Below are 21,994 nucleotides of genomic sequence, written 5' to 3'. Positions count from 1 at the left end.
TGAAAAGCAAGGAAAGAAATCCATCCAAATCGACAGCAAGGTTAACAAAATAGAAAATGTAATACAAGAGCTAGTTAAGATTCGTCCATCAGATCATGCCGAAATTCTGCGCGCAGTGAGTTTCAACGCTGACCCACGGCACACACTTGAGTCAACCGTGCGCGGCTCCACTCTGTTTGCTGTTGTGGTTCTGAACGGCGCCGATACAGTACAATTCAATTAGCGCCATGGGCTGTAAGGGTATTGAGACGACGCTGATAGAAAGGAAACTTGTTCTGCGATTACATAATGAGTACAAATAGTCTTACGAGATTGCTGAAGTAGTCGGTAGACCTAGGTCGACGGTTCAGTCAATAATAAATCGATTTTGCGCAACAAAATGATTAAGAAACCAACCACGTACTGGACACCTTCACACTTTGACTGATGCAGACGTGAGATTTATCATGAGGAAAATGAAGAAGAAACCTAAAATCAGCGCTCCTAAGTTGGCTGGGGAGTAAGAGTCAAGGGGGAAAGAAGGCATGTCGTAACACAATCAGAAATGTCTTCAAAACGTGTATCACGGCCGGGTAGCGCGCAAGAAATTTTGGGTCAGTGAACAGAATCGAAAGAAAAGTCTTCAGTTTGGGGTGGAACATAGATTCAAAAAGGAAGACTTCTGGAACAGAGTAATATTTCTGAAGAGAGTAAATATAACTTATTCGGGTCGATGGCAGGCGAATGGTGTGGCATAAAATTAAGGTGCCAACGGTTAAACACAGTGGTGGCTCCCTGGTGGTGTGGGCTGGATGAGCGCTGCACGTATTGGAAAATTACATTTCATAGAAGGTGCAATGGATCACCATATGTATATCAACATTTGAACACCTTTGTAAAGTACTGGAAGATAGCAACAGGAGGAATACACATTTCTAACAAGAGACCTAAAAGAAGCACTTCAAGACGAATGGGACAAAATTCATACCTCTCTGACGGCAGACTTGGGAAAGTCGATGCCCAGACGACTACAAGCAATAATAGCTGCAAAGGGAAACCCCACTAAATATAATTTTTGTAACTGAAATCACATTTTCTGATTGTAAATTACGAAAGTATGAGTGAACGAATACTTTTTGAAGTAGCACTTGAATAAATTCTCAATTTTGTTAAATTTGTTATCGCTATGGATGTATTTATTTCCTTGTCCATCAATAAAAATGACTTACCAAGGTTCGTTGCATATGACTGGATGTTCACATTTTATGTTCCCTTCCTTTCACGTGACATATACTTAGATTTTTAAAAAATTACAACTAGACGAATACGTTTTGGACTCACTGTAAATTCCACCCGATAGCTACAAAAAGAAACTGTCAAACTCACGAGGGTTGCTGGGAACTACATTCCTCTGATCACCACTCGGAACACATTCGATTTTAACACACCTCAAGTATTTCATTGAAGAAACAGACAGATCCCCATCACAGCTTTGCTGAAGTTCTTCCTCTGAATAATACCAATGTCCGATAGCAGAACTGTGATCACTGTCTAATGTAAAATCTTTGTCTTTCTCGTTTATTTCTTGATCTATATCACTGACACCTTCCTCCATAGACCAACAATTTCGTCAAACTCGCTAAAGTTAAAAATGGCACATTCGTGCCAACACATTTTGAGCTGTACGGTACCGACTGGAAAAAAAAAGGTACGTAGTTCACGAGGCGCGGTCTAGGAGACTCCAATACCTATCAATAACACGTGTCAACAATAAACACAGAGCCGGGCGTTGTGTCAGAGCGGTTCTAGGCGCTTCAGTCTTGAACCGCGCGACCGCTACGGTCGCAGGTTCGAATCCTGCCTCGGGCATGGATGTGTGTGATGTCCTTAGGTTAGTTAGGTTTAAGTAGTTCTAAGTTCTAGGGGGACTGACCACCTCAGATGTTAAGTCCCATAGTACTCACAGCCATTTGAACCAATAAACACAGAAGGCGATAACGCAACCGACGACAAAATATCGTAAGCTTGGAGTATAGGGGGAGTATAGAAGCATTCCACCACAACTGGCCTTGGAGAGCGAGTTCAAAAATTATCACGCGGTCTGAGAGACCACACCTCGTGAATTAAGGGTTAAGTGCAAAGCTGTTGCCTTTTCTGTTATAGTGGGCCCAGATGTCGGGGTCCCTTTCCTACTTTCTTGATGCAACCACATACACAATATATTGTCAAACTGTTAAAGTTTAGGCTTTTTCAATGTTTTGCGAGTCATAAGAGCGTTTTTATCATCCATCGTAATTGAACATGATAGTGTCTTTCCGCTTTCTTCTCTAATCTTTTACAATTGTAACGTCAACATTGAGTTCCCTGGCTTAGCCTTTGTCCAGTCTTCGTAGGGCTGTTAATTTTTCATTCGGTGAAAGGGTAATATGTTTAAGTTTTACTCCTGATATGTTGCAAAACACACACAACTGTAGAGTGCACACAACGTAGAACAGAAGAGCAATGTTGTAAAACCACCGTACAGTAAGCACCAAAAACTTCACAGCACAAAAAACACGTACAACGACAGAAACTATACGAGAGGTGACTGAGCACTAAAACGAACTAGCAGCAACAAAAATTACCTGTTAAAAAGCGGCCCATGAGTCGGGACAAGGCCAGCTCGAGCACGGACGCATCAACCGCAACGGCGGACAGGAGTGGTTATATTTAAGTTAACATCAAAAATAAAAAAAGTTGAAATTGTTGTATTACAAAAAACTGCAGAATTGTAATTTATGAAAACAAATAAAACTTAATAAGGAACATAAATTAGATAAAGTTTAAGGAACGCAATTTAAGGAAACGTGGAATCATAAATGGGATAATATAATGCAGGAATGCTTTCGACCGAAAAAAATTATTCAATCTGAACGTTATTTATAGTATAAATGTCCATTTTTTGCTTGTACGCTACAACGCACGAAATTTTGTAAAATTTACAACAGCTTCAGTCGTCAACAGTGTCTGTTCCTTCAGCTAAGCATGCATATGCGGAGGACATTATTATGTAAGATACAGTATATGAACACTGACGTTGTCATTATCAATATTATTAACTATTACATTCAACTTCACACATGAAAAGTTTCACATCTCAGAAGGTGTCGCTCTTCGTGAATGACCCATGCGCAACTGCCAGTAACAATCCTGGTATAGACACTGTTGGCTGTTCTTATCATAGCGTATCCTGAAGTAACCTGCAACAAAGCTGACACATCTGTCCTGAAGCAGACAAACTGCGAGATAGAGGTGTGACTTTTTCTCGCACGTTGGCTCACTTCCCACGTATATTGCGATGACAGAAACCTAAAATTGCCGTTTCTTGATTTGGTATCACTTTCCTTGCCGGTGTGCGACATGCCTGTCGTAATTCTTACGACGGATTCTGGGGTGAGTGCCCCACATGTCGGTGTTCACACAACAGCCGATTCTGATCCCCTTGCATAAGTTTTAGCATATTTCACGGATACTTCGAAATGTTTCGGCGCCGGCACAAGAGATTTAGATTCCGTTTAAAAAGTAAACCGTTCCGTTTAAAAATCAGTGTACTTGTTCGGTTCACGGAAAAGTTAAGAGGGCAGTTATTTCATTAGTCGTCTTTTCGATTTCGTTGGATGAGTATCAGGGAATTTGGATGAGTATCAGGGAATATTCAGGCGCATGATTGTCGCATCGTCTACCATTAAAATTGATATAACCAAGTTACGTCAGTAAGTAGGTTGTTAAAAACACAATTTTAATGTGCTGAAACTAAACTTCCCATTAACAGAAATCCCACTTTGAGCGTGAATTGTCTGAGGTAGTGCGACCATCGCAATGGCAACGGTAATGACCAAACGTAAGACCGCAGAAGGCGGCGTCTTCAGTTATTCTCAAAACGTGAAACTAGTTTTCTTCCGATGCGCCTGTTGATGAGCGCCCAATACACTTTAATCTTGGAGAGAGTCCTGTGTTAATTCTTTGAACAGTAACAACTGATGGTGGAAATTAAAAGTGCTTATAGCAGTCGTTCATTGCTCTTATTTCAAAACTGGTTGGCCAGGTGGAAATTTGAATCCCGCTTCTCCCCCCTCCCCCCCCACCCAAATGGAAGTCTAGTGCCTTCAGAATGGTTGCTTCTCGCTCAGTATAAAGGCAGAGTTGTTCTCAGTTCAAAGAGATAGTTTGAACACGTCGGTGCTGGACTAAATTGGGCATCTTGAAGGTTATACGTCATTGTCTTACACCAGTCTTACAAGGGAACATCCCCATCGCACCCCCTTCACATTTAGTTATAAGTTGGCACAGTGGATAGGCCTTGAAAAACTGAACACAGATCAATCGAGAAAACAGGAAGTTGTGTGGAACTACGAAAAAAATAAGCAAAATATACAAACTGAGTCAACATAGGCAACATCAAGGACAAAGTGCGTTATGGGCGCCGTGGTCCCGTGGTTAGCGTGAGCAGCTGCGGAACGAAAGGTTCTTGGTTCAAGTCTTCCCTCGAGTGAAAAATTTAATTTTTTATTTTCAGACAATTATCAGAGTTCAGGCACTCACACATAATCAGCTTCGCTCTCCGAAATTCCAGGACATGTTCAGATTTGCTTGGACATATGCAGGATTTGACGGTCTACACACGGAAAAATCTGAAAACGTTAAAAAACATATGTTTTGACAGAGCACAGGGAAAAATGTGCGACTGTGAAACTGTTGCATTCATTTGTTGCAGTTTATGTGACAAACTCTTACGTTTTCATCACTTTTTTTGGAGTGATTATCACATCCACAAGAAAACCTAAATCGGGCAAGGTAGAAGAATTTTTTTACCCATTCGCCAAGTGTACAAGTTAGGTGGGTCGACAACATATTCCTGTCATGTGACGCACATGCCGTCACCAGTGTCGTATAGAATATATCAGACGTGTTTTCCTGTGGAGGAATCGGTTGACCTATGACCTTGCGTTCAAATGTTTTCGGTTCCCATTGGAGAGGCACGTCCTTTCGTCTACTAATCGCACGGTTTTGCGGTGCGGTCGCAAAACAGACACTAAATTTATTACAGTGAACAGAGACGTCAATGAAGGAACGGACAGATCATAACTTTGCGAAAATAAAGTAAAAGTTTTACTCGAGGTAAGACTTGAACCAAGGACCTCTCGTTCCACAGCTGTTCACGTTAACCACGGGACCACGGCGCTCATTACTCATGTTCTCCTTGATGTTGCATATGTTGCGCATGGACTACTCATTTTGTATATTTTGCTTATTTTTTTTTCGTAGTTCCACACAACTTCTTCCTGTTTTCTCGATTGATCTGTGTTCAGTTTCTCAAGACCTATCCACTGTGCCAACTTATAACTAAATCTGAGGCGGGTGCGATGGGGAGGTTCCCTTGTTAGAACTGATGCACCCAGTCCCAGTTATAGAGGGACTTAAGAGTTTAGCTGTGACTCTTAAATGTCACAACTTAGCATTATTTCGTGTATACATACTACTTCCGGAAAAGACATAAGTTTTAATGACAGGGGAACCATGTGAGGATGGAACTGCAGGCATTAGGAGTTGTATGTAGTCTGACATCCATTTAGCCATATCGGATCTTAAAAAAAAACCTTGTAACAGGAACTAGATTGCATATACCAGCGTTCAACTGCCGTGTCGCGGCACATTTGTATCTCGGAATAAATGTGAGGTGTGTGGTAAGATTTTTAATGTCGTCTAATCTTCCGCTGATACAATATTTAGGAGATACAAAAAAGCATTGCCAAATCGTTTCTTGGAATAGCCCAACTGGCAGCAAATTGGCTACCTTTATTTGTGATTACATGCATTTAAACATGTATCATAATAATGAATTTTTTGCTTTCAACTCTAAAACGAACGAGCCGGCCGGAGTGGCCGCGCGGTTAAAGGCGCTCCAGTCTGGAACCGCACGACCGCTACGGTCGCAGGTTCGAATCCTGCCTCGGGCATGGATGTGTGTGATGTCCTTAGGTTAGTTAGGTTTAAGTAGTTCTAAGTTCTAGGGGACTTATGACCACAGCAGTTAAGTCCCATAGTGCTCAGAGCCATTTGAACCATCTAAAACGAACGGTCGCTCATAGATGAGCAAGTCAGTAACGCTTTGGTCCACCTCTGGCCCTTACGCAAGCAGTTATTGGGTCGGCTTGGTAGTGACCGATAGTTGCTGGAAGACCTCCTGAGGAATATCGTGCCCAATGCTGTCCAATTGGCGCGTTAGATTCCCAGAATCCCGAGGTTGGAGGTGCAGCCTATTGTTTCAAACACTGTCAATTGGCGAGAGGTACATCTACATCTACATTCATACTCCGCAAGCCACCCAACGGTGTGTGGCGGAGGGCACTTTACGTGCCTCTGTCATTACCTCCCTTTCCTGTTCCAGTCGCGTATGGTTCGCGGGAAGAACGACTGTCTGAAAGCCTCCGTGCGCGCTCTAATCTCTCTAATTTTACATTCGTGATCTCCTCGGGAGGTATAAGTAGGGGGAAGCAATATACTCGATACCTCATCCAGAAACGCACCCTCTCGAAACCTGGCGAGCAAGCTACACCGTGATGCAGAGCGCCTCTCTTGCAGAGTCTGCCACTTGAGTTTATTAAACATCTCCGTAACGCTATCACGGTTACCAAATAACCCTGTGACGTACAGCGACCTTGCCGGCCAATGTAGGCTTGGGAAGCACGCAGACAAGTAATTCAAACTACCGCCTTGTGCGGGAGGACATTATCTTGTTGGAATGTGTGGCGAAGATGGCTTGTCACGAAGAGGAACAAAACGGGGCGTGGAATATCGTCGATGTACCGCTGTCCTGCAAGGGTTGTGCGAATGACAGCCAAAGCGTTCTGCTATGAAAAGAAATGACACCCCACGCCATCACTCATGGTTGTCGGGCAATATGACGGGGCGGCAGTCAGATGGTATCCCACCGTTGTCCGTGGCATATCCAAACAAGTTCCCACCGATTATCGGCGCTAACGTCGAAGTGGTACTGATGACAGTACTATCCCAGTCAGTGGAATTACAAGCCGAGAGTATCTTAAACTTCGGAATTCTTGCATTCAGACATTATCTTGATCGATAAACTATTAAAGATCTCAGATAAAGCCCTCTTGGCCACATTCAGATTTTCTGTAATGATTGTTAAGAAACAGAAACCTCACAACATGGGCTAAGAGCTTGTTTTACTGGCATGTAAAGAAATCTTTGAGACTGGAAGAAGGTGAACAGATTTCAAAAGTATCATCGTCAAATGATCGGCGCGTCAGTTGATTTTCGAAGTTGTGTTATAGAAAACAAACACACAATTTGCTCTAACAGTTAGGTGAAAGCACTGTCATTTCCGGAAATACTCGATTACTATCTTTTGTAAGATTTGTTTGTAGATCAGAAATTATTCAACCGTACCCGTTTTGTCGAGAACTGGAAACCACCATCACTGTAACTGATTTGCCGTTATTGTGAGTTTCTTTCAAGATAACGGGGCCAAGTGGACGGATTGCATTGCTATATGTACTGATAGCACCGCTGCAATGACAGAATATGTAAATGGTTTTCTACAGTGCATGTAAAATTGGTTGTGACTTTAGCCAGTTCAGTACGTAGCGATGGTGGGAAACAGTTGCCGGCGTGTACTGAACGCGGAACCTGTTAAGCTAGCTTGGATGCCTGAATAGCAAGCCGTCCTGTCTGCAATACTTCTCAAAGGATTTTAAAGACACTATTCGGGAATAAACTCTGATTCTCGCACATCTTATAGGTCTATTCGTCAGCTTCATGATTAACTGCTTATCATTTCGTTCATGGTCATAGTTAATGTGATATTTGGATATTAGGGAAACTACTGCGCGAAATTCTTTGAAACAAGTTTTTGGCATTGATACCACGCAAAGAGAGTATTTTGCCATATGATTGATATGCGAAACTTCCATATCTAACGCGATATTCAAGCAACTACAGTTTTTTAATAAAAAAAGATGAAATAATGTAAGATTTAAGGACCATCAGTAGTTGGTGAAACGAGATTCGCTGTGGATTTTATAACAATATAAGTGAAGAAGTTAAAAGTTTATTTTACTACTGAGAGTGGACTTTCTCACAACTATTGACCTGTCTTCCCCTCAGTTGATAGTTGGACACTCTGTTTTAAGATTGTCACAATCTCAACTGCATTAGAATGGTGGTGAGATCGACATCTGTCAACTCTGCTGTGTTTAAACATGGCACAAGAGAAGTTACGTATTACTCAAAACTTGTTGCAATCCTTCAACCACATTAATTTTCACGTAGGCCCATATATTTTCAGTCGGATTTAAATGAGGATGATATGGAGGAAGCCTGATTAAACTATGCCTTTCAGCGTCAGCATCGACCTGGCAGCTTGGAGTTTTTGGCGTGTACAGAAGTTCCTTGAACTCCGCCGCACACAAGTTATCTTCACATTTATCTAACGGAAAATTTCTTTGCACCCACAGCAAAATATTCGCTTTCCTCCATACATTGTTGAAGCGTTATCCATCACATCGGAGTGATGTGGCGTGTTGTCCATCGCTATTGTTGAATTCAGAGGAATATTACGCAGCACAACATTACCTTCACACCCGGTGAACGTGTTATTTGACGACCACTTCTATTGCGAATCTCGAGTTCAGATGTGGTGCACTGATTTTATTAATGCGACACCAACACAAAACTAGTTCAATACGTGATTACTGCAGAACACTTCAGCAAGAGAAAATATCTCTCAACAACGAGAGCTAATGTGCGCAGATCCGTGTAATGCGCGGCACGTTAAGGTAGTGTTCGTACTTCCGCGCGGCATAAAACCGATCAGTAATAATTACCCTTCGCTTTTTACTGAGAATGGTGAACATTGCAGGCGAAAATAGTTTGTTTGACGTCATTCAAACTGTTGTTACAATGATCAACTATGTAATAAATTCATCCTGTAAAATCCTAAGCGTTTGAGAAACTCTGTCAAGAAATTGGTGCAGATCGTAGTATTATTCCACAGCCAATCTTAGAATAATTCTAGAACATTACGAACTACTTCCATGTTTTAGAATTAATAAGAAGTTCCCTTACTGTGAATGTCTTAAAAAATCCCATTTGGTGCGCTGAGCTGGCGCACCTCTGATATTTTCAACTAACTTTCAATTCAGTTATGCCGGACTGCATAAAGCGATCATACAAGTGATAAAATCAGCGCGTTTTCGTAAAAACCCACCCTTTGGACTTCGGCTACAGGAGAGAACGATCTACGAGTAACAGATTTTTCAGCTACGGTTACCGCATCAGGTGAGTGAATGGACAAGGGGGAAAAAAAAAATCCCCGTTAGTACGAGTAGAATTCGCGCAACGAGAGTTATCTGTATATACAGGGTGATTCACGAAGATATGCTGATACTTTAATGTTATTCCAAAGAAAAAAGTTCATATAAACGTAGGTCCGCAAACGTCTAATAATAGATTTTGCCCGAAATTTAACAACTTCGCTAATATGAAACCATTGAAAAATTGTAAGAGGTTAAAGTAAAGCACGATTTCAATTTCTCGTTTTATTGGTCTGGTGAATCTAATAAAATGTGTCCCAGGCGTGTATCTGCAGTAGTTTTTCAGAACATCCAGCGAAGCAAAGATTATTATAAAAGCAATTTTTTTTTACTTTCCATTAAGAATGTAGAAATGTTTATGTCGTTGGTGGGCACCGTTAGCGAGTTGTTTCAGTCAGCCGCGCGGGATTAGCCGAGCAGTCTGGGGCGCTGCAGTCATGGACTGTGCGGATGGTCCCGGCGGAGGTTCGAGTCCTCCCTCGGCCAAGTGTGTGTGTGTCCTTAGGATAATTTAGGTTAAGTAGTGTGTAACCTAAGGGACTGTTGACCTTAGCAGTTCAATCCCATAAGATTTCACACACATTTGAACATTTTTTTGTTTCAGTCGTTTGCTGACCTTGAAACGAGTTAGTTTTCTGTATTATTCAGTGAAAGAACAAAAGTGTATTTTCCGGTTTAACAGGAATTCACGTTTGCTATGGTATTAATAAAAGCAGATTAGCTAACAACCATACAGTTTCAATAACGTTGTTACCATCATTTTTCCAAAATTAATTTCTCTACAACTTCTATTGAAAACTTTGTGCTATTGTCTGGAATTTAAAAAAAATTGGACTAACTAGTTAATAAATTAAAAATTTTACGAAATTACTTCTTTGCTTCTCTGTATGTTCTGGAAAACTACTGCAGGTACACGTCTGGGATATGTTTTATTAGATTCACCAGAGCAATAGCAACAAAATAATGAAAATCGTGCTTTACTTTAACCTTGTATAGTTTTGCGATGGCTTCATATTAGCGAAGTTGTTAAATTTCAGTCAAATTCTTTTATTAGCCGTAACTCCGTACCTCAACACTTGCTTATCATATGTTCATATGAACTCTTTTCTTTAATTTTACTTGTAGAATAACATATAGTTCATCCTTCGGCGGAATCGATGATTTAGATAGACTTCTTGCCTGTTATCGATATCGATACTGGTAAAATACAAAACCATGACACTATAGTACGTTTAAAATTAGTTGTTACTTCTGACGTTTGGCTGACCGAAGAAGGACGTGACGCCGTTGCCCAGGTAGCACCAATGGAGAGCCGACTTCCCTACCACGCCGTCAGTGGATCGGCTGGCAACGCGCCCCAATTGCCAGACCATGAATAAACAGCACGCATTAGAAGTACTAACGTTCATCAATTCGCGTTGCAACGTATTTTCTGGCATTGAAGTGTTCTGTAGTCATTAGGTACTATGAGCAAGTGTTTTGTGTTGGTGTTGCATTAGTTGCTATGCAGTACACCTGAATACGACGTTTTCAATAAAAGTGTCGTCCGAGAACACCTTCATGGGCTGGAAAGATAACGTTCTGCCGCAAAACATTCCTCGGAATTCGGCGGTAGTAATGAACAAAACGCATTACCACTCGGTCGCTCTGTTGTGATGAATAAAGCTCGAACAATGCAGTGAAGGAAAGCGGATATTTTGCTGGTACAAAGAAATGTTCCTTGAGTTAAAATTTAACCTAGCATGTATGAGGCGAAGGAAATGGAACTTGTAGTGCTGTACAAGTCAAAACTTCACGCTACGTTATCGACGAACTGGCTAACGGTAAAGGAAATAGTTTAATCAGGCTTCCTCCGTATCATGCTCATTTAAACCCGATGAGTATATGGGCCTAGATGAAAACTAATGGGGCAAAAAACAAGCAGCAGCTTACGCTGAGTGAGGTTGAAATGCTGACCAAAGAAGCCATTGAAAATGTTGCGCAACAAGACTGGTCTTGATTTGTCAGCCATACAATGAAGGCAGTTCAAGAGACATAGGTTCATGAAGGACTGTGACGAGTTTTGACAAGTACGTAACTTCCCTTGTTGCCATGTTAAAATCTGCTTCTTTTGTCAAAACACAGCAATCTCACTAACATTCTAATGCAGTTGAAATTGCGACAGAATCTTGAAATAGTGTCTTATTAAACTAACAACTGAGTGATGTTTATGAAACAGGCCATTCATAGTATGAATATAAACTTGCAGTTTCTTCACTTAAATTGTTACAGCAGTTCTCGTTTGACCAGCTATAGATGACTCAATATTTACATTATTCCACTGAAAAAAACTCTATAGTCGTTTGAATATCACGATAGATATGGAAGTTTCGCATATTAATCGTATGGCAAAACACCCCCTTCTTTGCGCGCTATCATTGCCAAAATCTTATTTGGATATATCAGACCATTTATGAGATACGAGGAATTTATAAATATTATATTCCAGTTTTTTCATCTACCAGTACTTACTGCAACCTACATCCTTCTGAATCTGCTTAGTGTATTCATCTCTTGGTCTCCCTCTACAATTTTTACCCTCCAATGCTAAATTTTTGATCCCTTGATGCCTCAGAACATGTCCTATTAACCGGTCCCTTCTTCTTGTCAAGTTGTCACGAACTCCCCCCCCCCCCCCCCAATTCTATTCAATACCCCCTCATTAGTTATGTGATCTACCATCTATTCTTCAGCATTCTTCTGTAGCACCACATTTCGAGAGCTTTTATTCTCTCCTTTTCCAAACTATTTATCGTCCATGTTTCACTTCCATACATGGCTACACTCCATACAAATACTTTCAGAAACGACTTTCTGACACTTAAATCTATACTCGATGTTAACAAATTTCTCTTCTTCAGAAACGCTTTCCTTGCCATTGCCAGTCTACATTTTATATCCTCTCTACTTCGACCATCATCAGTTATTTTGCTCCCCAAATAGCAAAACTCCTTTACTACTTTAAGTGTCTCATTTCCTCATCTAATCTCCTCAGCATCACCCGAGTTAATTCGACTACATTCCATTATCCTCGTTTTGCTTTTGTTGATGTTCATCTTATATCCTCCTTTCAAGACACTGTCCATTCCGTTCAACTGCTCTTCCAAGTCCTTTTCTGTCTCTGACAGAATTACAATGTCATCGGCGAACCTCAAAGTTTTTATTTCTTCTCCATGGATTTTAATACATACTCCGAATTTTTCTTGTGTTTCCTTCACTGCTTGCTCAATATACAGATTGAATAACATCGGGGAGAGGCTACAACCCTGTCTCACTCCCTTCCCAACCACTGCTTCCCTTTCATACCCCTCGACTCTTATAACTGCCATCTGGTTTCTGTACAAATTGTAAATAGACTTTCGCTCCCTGTATTTTACCCCTGCCACCTTTAGAATTTGAACGCACCAAACACAGATTCATAGCGGTACAATTTTTTTCACTGCAAACTAAGAATGTCTTGCAGTAGTTTACCTACCATCGAAATATCACAATAACTATGACCATTAACGAAATGATAGCCTGTTCATCATGAAGCTGACGAATTAAACTAAAAGATGCGCGAAAATTAGTTTATTACCGTATAGTTTCCTTAAAAACGTCCGAGAAAGAATGGTCGTATATTGTGAGTGCTTTGACTTACACAAGCTTAAATAGTACGTGACATAAATTTCAACTCGATACGCCTATCTGTATATAACAGAAAGGGGTTTCAACAGGCGGACGACAAAGTGATGCTGCTCTATGGGTTTCACCAATTGAGGTACAGAACCCTGGAAATCAGATGAAGGAACGTATAAAAGGATGCATACCTGAATTGCAAGAAGGGATATCCATACACTTTCCATCTGATATCAACTACTGGCTGGGAGTGGATGACTGCACCTGACGAGGAAAGCTTATCCAAAGCAGAATGATAGCTCCGAAAAAGAGTAACATATCGTAATATCATCCTGAAATCGAAATTTAAAGAAAATTGTCCAGATGTTTCTGGGATCTGTCAAAAGTGAATATCCGGATATCGTGAATAAAGCAATATCTCGTTTCTTTCTCATCGCCCTACTAGTGCGAGTCTGGATTCTCTACGTTGAAGAGTATAAAATCTGGCTACAGGTCTCGTCTCCTTGATGTGACCTGCGAGATGAGTGCGTCTGTCAAGGTTCTTCCACACAGAGAACGACTTTGTAAAAAATCGCCAGAGGAAGTATCTCGCTACTTTTATGTCTTTATATTCTGTGTTCCCGCTTAAGAGTAATCAATTTCATACATTCCTATTCAAGAGTCTTAACGGAATAAATTTAACATTTATATCTCATAGGTGCGGGCCTATACCATTGGTTGGATTTTTAAGTCAGAGAGAGCAACATGACGGCACTGTCCAATAAGGCAAACGTAATTGGTAACCTGTAGTGAAAGTTGTTTCCGCCTGTGGGTCCTTCATGAAACTCTCGGCTGATGGCCTGTGACTAAAAAGCTTGACTCTTCGTTTAGACCTGTAAATATAATATGGAACGAATCGTAGAGTTTTTATTTGAAAATAGCGATAAAGTTATAAAGCTACCGTTCAAATCTGCAACGCTAAATTTTAGCGACAAGCGGAGTTTTGGTTGCTTCCCTGTTTCTCTAATATTCTCTGCCGATAAATTTATAGACGAATGGCTATTGAAATTGTGGATTTTTCACCTTTAAACCTAGGTAAATTATTGTGATGGGGCAAATTTTTCACCTTCAGTGTGCACGTGAACCTCTCCAACCTACAGTAATTTGTATCAAATATCAAAGTACAGTCAGGTATTGGGCTTACACGGCGTCCTGGAGCTGAGACAAAAATGCATCCTTCAGTCTCTGGAAACAGGTATTATCGTGTAGTTCAGACTAAAGGTTTCTTTTTTAGATAATTGTGCAAGATAAATCCTCCGACGATGTCACGGCAGGTACTTCGATCAAGATACAATGTCGTATACCCATAAGTTCCGCGAACGAAGCTGTTGTATACAGGAAAGATTTCGTAATGTTCACAACATCCGCACATGAGGGACACATGTTGGTAAGATTGTCTGCGCACCACACACAAACCAATATATGTTGTGCATAAGTCGCCATGTATCTAGCACGGATCAATTTGAAGTGGAACAGCCGTGTAAACTTGATGTAGGCAAATGCAATGCCACATTGATTTCAGTTGCAAAGTCAGCGCGCGATTGAATTTTATTAGTCACCCTAGAACTCGTAGCAACATGAATTAACGGAAGGAGAGTTCGTAAGTTTTCTTATCGATCCGACAAAATCACTGGAATATGTAAGTCCGCAGTGGAAGTCCAAGAAATGATTTACTCCCGAAATCCCAAGGTGGGTCAATAAAGATTTAATTTCTCGCATTCAGAGCGACAGTGGCATTCATTTTTTATCGCACAGTCACGAATGTGTGAGGAAGGAGAGAAGAGGACATAGCAATGTTACTCTGTAACTTCCTTCACACACTGTACGATGACTTGTAAAAGTACAGTTTAGACGAGATAAAAATCGTTTAGATCATTTTGCTCAAGAGGCGGCCCTTTTCCAGAGTAAAATCTCTCATTTTATTGACGAAGCGTACTTTAGTGTATAGTTATATGAAAGAGAGAACTTTCTATACTGCACCACAAGTAACACACGTGAACCGGGCGATTGTCCGCTGAACAGTTTCCATTAAACTATGTGGTACACTGCAGCCGAAAGAGGCTTAAACAGCGGTAGGTACTTACTCCGTGTGCGGTGGTCAGTGACGGTTTATTGGTACGGAAGTTATATTGTTACACGTCACAAAACTTTATATGGTGTCGGTTTTAGTGATCTTAGTTTCGGTAAAATGAATTCAGTCCACATTGTTGTCACTCACTTTTGATTCTGAGAAACGTTCGGTTTTTATTCGATCTGTTGGCGTGGCTTTACCGATTCGCACACAATGTCTTCTGATACTTGTCTGGCGTGAATGACTTGAAACTTGTATGCTTTTCCTTGTGAAACCACTGAATAATTAAACCAATAAAATGGGAAGTTCCCCCAGTTAGCACGTAATGATTTGTATTTGTACACATAATACTTCCCGATGAAGTGTCAGTAGCTGCATATTTGGATGCTGTACTAACCCATGAAAGTAATCATTAGATACTGTTTTGTCAGATTCCTTTTATTTCTTGTCGTATACAGACAAAAAACATTTTACATACAACCATAAGTCACAGCGCTATCTGGTCAAGATCTGTTCTATCCAATAACAAGCGGAGAGAATGATAATCGCGCATAAAATAAAACTGATTTAAGTAACTTTATTTCTGGTGCTGAAGAAGAAATGGTACGTGCGAACAATTCAGAAACACAGCGGAGGTGAAACGCATAATAAAACTTTTTCATGCTTTATAACACTGCTTTTTATCTTTAATCAGGCTTTAGACGTTCTACTGATGATTCTGAAAAGTTTCCTTTAACGATACTTTCGTTGATTCACTGGAAGTGATTCATGTCATTTGCCCCAAAAATGTGATCACTGTCTTGTAAGATGAGTCACTTCCAAGCGGGCTAAGTGTATTGTGTTATATGAAAGTCATTTAACAAGGCTTCGTGGGTATATAAAGTGGAATGGTGAAATTTTCGCGTCTCCGGATTTGTATTTGGGAACAGCGGAATTGAATTTGTGTTTCTTGTAAACGCTTACGATGAATACCAGGATGGTTCTATTGAACAGGCAGCTTCCAATTTTCTCCCCTAACTTCATCCATTAGTACAAGAGCTCAGTTTCTTACGACCATGCAACGCCCCCCCCCCCCCCCCAATCTCTCCTGTAACCTAAAGCTTCTGAATAAGTAGTTATCAAGAACAAAGCATATTAGCGAAGACATTAGAAAATTCATTTTTTAATTAGGGCGACGATTAAAGAGGAAGCGACGGCGCATGGCAGGCTCCGCGAAATTCACTGCCGCTGCTCGGGAGCGACCGTGGGAGGGGCAGGAGGGGCGGGCGTAGTTGTGTGGGACTGCCACTCGGTAAGCGCATAACGGCGTTGGCTGCCGGTTCGCAGCGAACCAGCTGAGCTATGGGGCCGCGCCTAGATGGGCTCTGGGGCTGTGGCGATTTGGGCCCTCACCACGCTGGTGCTGCTCGCCTCCGCCGTGCTCACAGTCGTCATCAACTATGTTGCACACAAGGTGAAACCGCTGCGCTAGGGGCGGTGCGACGATGGCGTCGCTGCAATCATACCGGCGCGGCGCTGGGCTGCGGTGTAGCGCGCGATATACCTCCTCCTTTAACTCCAGTGCATTGTGAAAGTGGTGAACAGTGAGGCTGCATGAGTTTCTGCAGGAATGGTTTTTGAAAATGTAAATACGGTCAGCTCGGAATGTTAATAAAGAGCTAGATCCGCTCCCCACTACCCTTATTAGAACTAGGGACTAAGGACTGCATGGCCTGAAATCCCTAGCATCCGAATCAGAGAAGGAATTTATCTCGTGGCGTGTGACTGTGCCTTATATATATATATATATATATATATATATATATATATATATATATATATATATATATATATATAGTAGAAAAATCTGCCTATAGAAATACACATTTTCAGTTTCTTTTTATGTGTGTTTTGCAAGTAATTTTTACTAGGTGGAGAATTATTTGTGAAACTGAGTTGTTATAGAAACAATATTTACTTTGATGGATTTCAATTTTTGTCCTCAAGATTTTATGCTTGTATAATTGTGAGAGTCCAAGAGCAGTATTTACAAATGTGAATTGAATTGTTTGCAATTGGCTTAATAAACAATACAATGTATCTGACATTGTTGCAGCTATACCATTTTTCCTGAACATGTACATGAAAATTCTTTATCAGGAATGCTGTTAGGCTATTCGCTCATACACTGCATAATTCGTTACAGGAATACACTGAGGAAATTGATCGCCTGAGACGTGACCTGTTGGCAGCTCGTGAACGAAATGGTGTATATATTGCATTGGAAAATTACAATGAGATGACACGACAGCTGGAATTGAATCGTCAAGAAATAAATGAAAAGCTGCAACTTGTTAAAGTTCTGGAGAAGGAGAAGGCTGATAAAGAGGCAAGTTGATGTTAGGTATAGCTAAAAAATTGCTTCTTGTAATATTTTTTTCCCCAAACAAATTTTGTTACCTATGAGTTAAGTTGTAAATGATTACAGGCTTTGTGCAACCAACTTCGCATGTCTTTGGAAGAAACAGAAGGTGAACTAGTGGATTCCAAGAATACTTTGAAGTTAGCTGCAGAAACAGTTAAAGAGCAACTTGACAAAGAGAAGCAGCTAATGGAACAAGCACAGAGTATACTTGCCGTTGCAAATACTTCTACTGTTGATACACACAAGCTCCATGATAAACTTGACAGGAAAAGGTAAATTTTCTTTCCGCCAAATAAATAGTAAAGTGTGCATGTGTTGACTCAGAAATCAATGATGAGTACAGAATTTTTTTTATTTATTTTTATTCCCCCCACCTTTCCTGATGTTACCATATTCTAGCTGTGAGATTTCCCCCTCTCTCCAACCACAAAGGACTGGTCAAATTGAATGGAAATGTTAACTATTATTGGGACACTGAGGTCTCTTGAAGTAGCCTCTTAATAAATAACTGTAGAGGAATATAAACGTAGACTTCCGCAACTATTCTCACATTCAATAAAATTTTTCTGGGTTTGTGACTGCATTATGAATATATGAAACTACTGACGTTTCAGTCCCTGTTGCAAGTGACTTTCGTTTTTAAGCAAAAAACACCCTGAAGAATGTCATTTGCAATAGGGATTGAAGCATTGGTAGTTTTATATATTAAAAATGCGGTCGTAAACCCAGAGAAATTTTAGTGAAACTGTAGAGGAAGATTTTGATTAATTTTCGAAGGTCACTTCATTCCTTCTGGCAAGTGTGAATTTTGTTCACCAGCATTTGAAACCTTGTAGGATAACAGACCAGTAAGTTTCTTGTGAACCCCATTCTGGTACACTTAATTTTGCTGCTGAAGAGTGCACAAGCCCTTTATCAATAAAGCTTCCTTAATGCCAAATAATTGCATTACTGCTCCTGCAACAGTTCAAATTACATTGGAAACAAAGCTACACGATAGAAGCAGATAACTGAACCTATTTCATGACTATAACACAAGTGTAATTTCAGCAGTCTCTGTTGATCTGATGGGTAAACCTTTCAGTGACTTGAGTTCTTTGTTACAGTTACCAAAAAAGACTTGGTTGCCTTCAGAAATGCCCTTTCTGTGTGTATATGAGTTGCAAAGGAAATTCACCATATACAAGAACAAAACACAGCGCTCATACAAGCGTCTGCCAGCAGCAAAATTTGTTAATGGCTTTACAAAGACTGAAATGTTTCATAACAACAAATTGCCTCCGATGAGTGTGACGTCACAACTATTTACAATTGATTCATTTGAGCAGTTGCGAGCGAGCTTAGGCGCAAGTGCAGTTGAGTCGCGTATGAGTAGTACCTTCTCCCGCTTCTGGCTACGGAAGTGTGGCAGTTAGCTGTATAAGCAATTACAGCAAGCAGCCAGATGCTATCCGGAAAAATCTTACTGATGTGTCTAAGCTGCCAGATTCACGTATGTGCAACAGGCCCGGAACTAGGGGGCGGGGGCAAACCGGGTTATCTGCCCCAGGTGGAAGTTTCAGGGGGGAGGGGTGCCAAATTCATATTATTAAGGAAAAAGACCTTGCTTCACAAAGCGCCTGGCATCCAGCGCACGTTGGTCTATCGATTACTTATATGATTTTGAACCTATCCCTGTTGGTTTTTGAACATTTTTGATCAAATTCTAAGTTGATTTCTGAATGCGTGCATAGTGTACGACACGTAATGTATCTGCCAGGGAAATCCCCGTCGCATCTAGAAAAAAAAATTTCTGCAGACAAAAGGGGACGGATCTATACGAGCTGAGCAAATAAAGTCGAAAGGGTGAATGACAGTCGCTGTTTATGTGGTTGACTGGGTTTGCGAATGATCAGCGTTGTTATAATTACTAGATAAATCCATAGAGTCAGACTACCAGAGTGGAAATAAACGACTAACAGGAATAACAGTAACAAAGATTATGTATTATCTTCTCCGTATATCCAAGAAGATGAATTTTTGACAGAAAATTTTTGGCCAGATCGCTACACCACTAAGGGACAGCTATACAGTCCCCGGCTAGCAGCCGCTAAAGTTCTATTTTGGGAGGATCGCGGAAAACGCGTTGTACGAACACGTAATACGAACACGTAATAACGCCTAACCGGAGAATAAATGCGGGATAACTAAACCGGTGATTGTGGCAGGGTTAGTGAAGTTAATCAGAGAATAAATTTTGACACTGGCAGGAATAGTTACAGAATTAGTGATGACAAGATTGTTTGTTAGAACGAGGAAGGAGAAGAAACAGGGACTCTCACAAATTACAGAAGCATATGACAATTTAAATTTATATAAAAATTTTGTACTACTACTTTTCGATCTCATGCTTCAGAAGCTAGAGAGTATGAATGAAATGTGAAACTATTTCCTAACATAAGACTTTTTGCTTGTAGTAGGCCTAATAGGCATTTGATTTTGGTACGTCATGAATTATATTCTGTAGTGTTATAAAAATGACCATTTGTGCCAAAACAGTCTCATTTATTTGGTGTGTGTTACAACTGCTGCAGTATTAGGCAGGCCTGTTTCGTTTTATCTAGCACACAGTGACAAAATACACGTAATCATATCGAGAAACCACACCAGTCTTGGTACTATTTGTATTAACAACAGCTTTTCTAGTATTAGACAACATTTCGTTTTTTCATATAACAAAACGTTGACGAACTTTGATCAGCTAATAGATTCTTTCCCAAAAATGAAAATACGCCATATAAAGCTGTGGCAAGATTAGAGAGGAAAAAGCTAGGACTTACGGATTGAAGAAATGTGTACTGTCTTGCTTGTCTCTTGTCTTTACTCGTTTTATGTAGCCTATATTTAATTTTATGTCACACAAAACAGCGAGTTATTAGCTAACAGGCAGTAAAGACCCCAAGTTTTCTGAAGAGTTCGTGTTCTGGAATTTTTTTTTAAAGAGGGGGAAGGATGTCAAACCGGCCGACTGGGAGCAGGAGAGGCACCACAGGACATTTTAACTTCCACTGGCCTGAATATAGTTTGATGGCACCCGTTACAAAGTATTACAAGTTTGAATTCCACAGAGCAAAACACAGAGACGTGCAATGGAAGAATGCTGTGTGAAGAGGCGTGGCACTGCACTTCTGCACACTTAAGACCAAATATCATGTCTTACGTTCATTCGAACATATATGTTTTATGTATCAGACTCTTCAGAAAGACGTGCGCTACAAAAGGAAGATATTTTTGAAAAATAATTTCTTAAATTTTTGGCGTCCTACCTCAAACGCTCGAGGGAGGGGGAGTGGCACTATTTAATATAGCCCCGGTCCGGAAATATCGTGGATCCGAACATGATGCACAGAGCAGTCTGAGTTGTAGTGGGGAGGTCGTAGTCTCCACGTGATCTGTGTTTACGTTAAGTGATGTTGCTGTTTCTTCTTCGTTTATTGCTCTCATGTCAAATGAAAACAAAATGGATTTCTGTGGCCTGGAGCTATCAAGTGAATTAAAATACATTCACATAATTACGGAAGGCTAAAATATATTATTAGTTTCAGATTTTATTTAGTTTCCACCTTTCTGACAGGCAAGCGTTAATCACCTTGCAGAACAATGAAGTTATTTTTGTCGGTTTGTCAAAGAAATTTGACTTTCATTAATCTTTTCTGCTGAGGCAGTCAATTTATTTGAAACGAAGTGTTTAATTCCACACAATTGGCCAGTTTCAACTGCTTGCTGCATTTCAAGTTCACGTTTTCATCTTCTAGCACGTATAGTTATTATGCCATAATAAAGAACCAAACATCAGATAATACGGTACTGGTACTCCAAGAATATTTACATCTGAATCTGGACATACGAATGTGCACTTTAAGCCGAATTATGCATTTTAGTACAGTTCACAAAATTCCCATGCTCTTGGAGTATCCTCTAATGTCTTATGACATAATGTAAGATCTTTTAATGTTTTACACGTGCGAACATACGGGCTTCCTGCGTCATGGTAGCTGCGCAAGCCCGGCGACGCCTTTCATCTGGCGCATCTGCTGAAATGAATCTATTTCTTACAGGTCGTAGGAAACTATTCCAAATGGTTGTTTGAGAAGCGTACCTTTCAAGTAAAGTAAATTTCCTTTTACAACAAATGAACTCTGTGCGCGAATGTCCGATGAATTTCTTAAATCACCGAGTGTTTGACTCTCCCTCAAATCTTTGAGGACGGCCATTTAGAATATTTTCGAGCCCAGAAGATTGGACATTTGTCGTCAAAAATTTTACCGGCGCATTTTTGTGATGTATCTTAAAAGTGTAACATGCACAGAAAAGATCAACATTATGTGTGAAAGCTTAGCTTCTCTTGGAGCTTATTAATCTTAGAGACCAATACTATACGTAAAAGCTTTTCTTTTGTTATAGCGACACTATGTATATCAATTTAAACCA

At 40.4% G+C, this 21,994-nt stretch overlaps 1 protein-coding gene across 1 annotated transcript in view; it reads left to right on the top strand.

Annotated features, from left to right (window-relative positions):
- LOC126252652 (kinesin-like protein KIF11-A) overlaps positions 1-21,994 on the top strand; it is a 226,820-nt gene that overhangs the window by 128,184 nt on the left and 76,642 nt on the right. The window contains exons 7-8 of the mRNA XM_049953558.1: positions 17,306-17,488; positions 17,588-17,796. Of these exons, the coding sequence (XP_049809515.1) occupies positions 17,306-17,488; positions 17,588-17,796 (392 nt within the window). The remainder of the gene's footprint in view (positions 1-17,305; positions 17,489-17,587; positions 17,797-21,994) is intronic.

The sequence above is a fragment of the Schistocerca nitens genome, chromosome 1 (assembly GCF_023898315.1).
Source record: "Schistocerca nitens isolate TAMUIC-IGC-003100 chromosome 1, iqSchNite1.1, whole genome shotgun sequence".
Taxonomy (NCBI): Eukaryota; Metazoa; Arthropoda; class Insecta; order Orthoptera; family Acrididae; genus Schistocerca; species Schistocerca nitens.
Note: the sequence above shows the minus strand (reverse complement) of the source record. Positions and strands in the feature narration are given on the sequence as shown.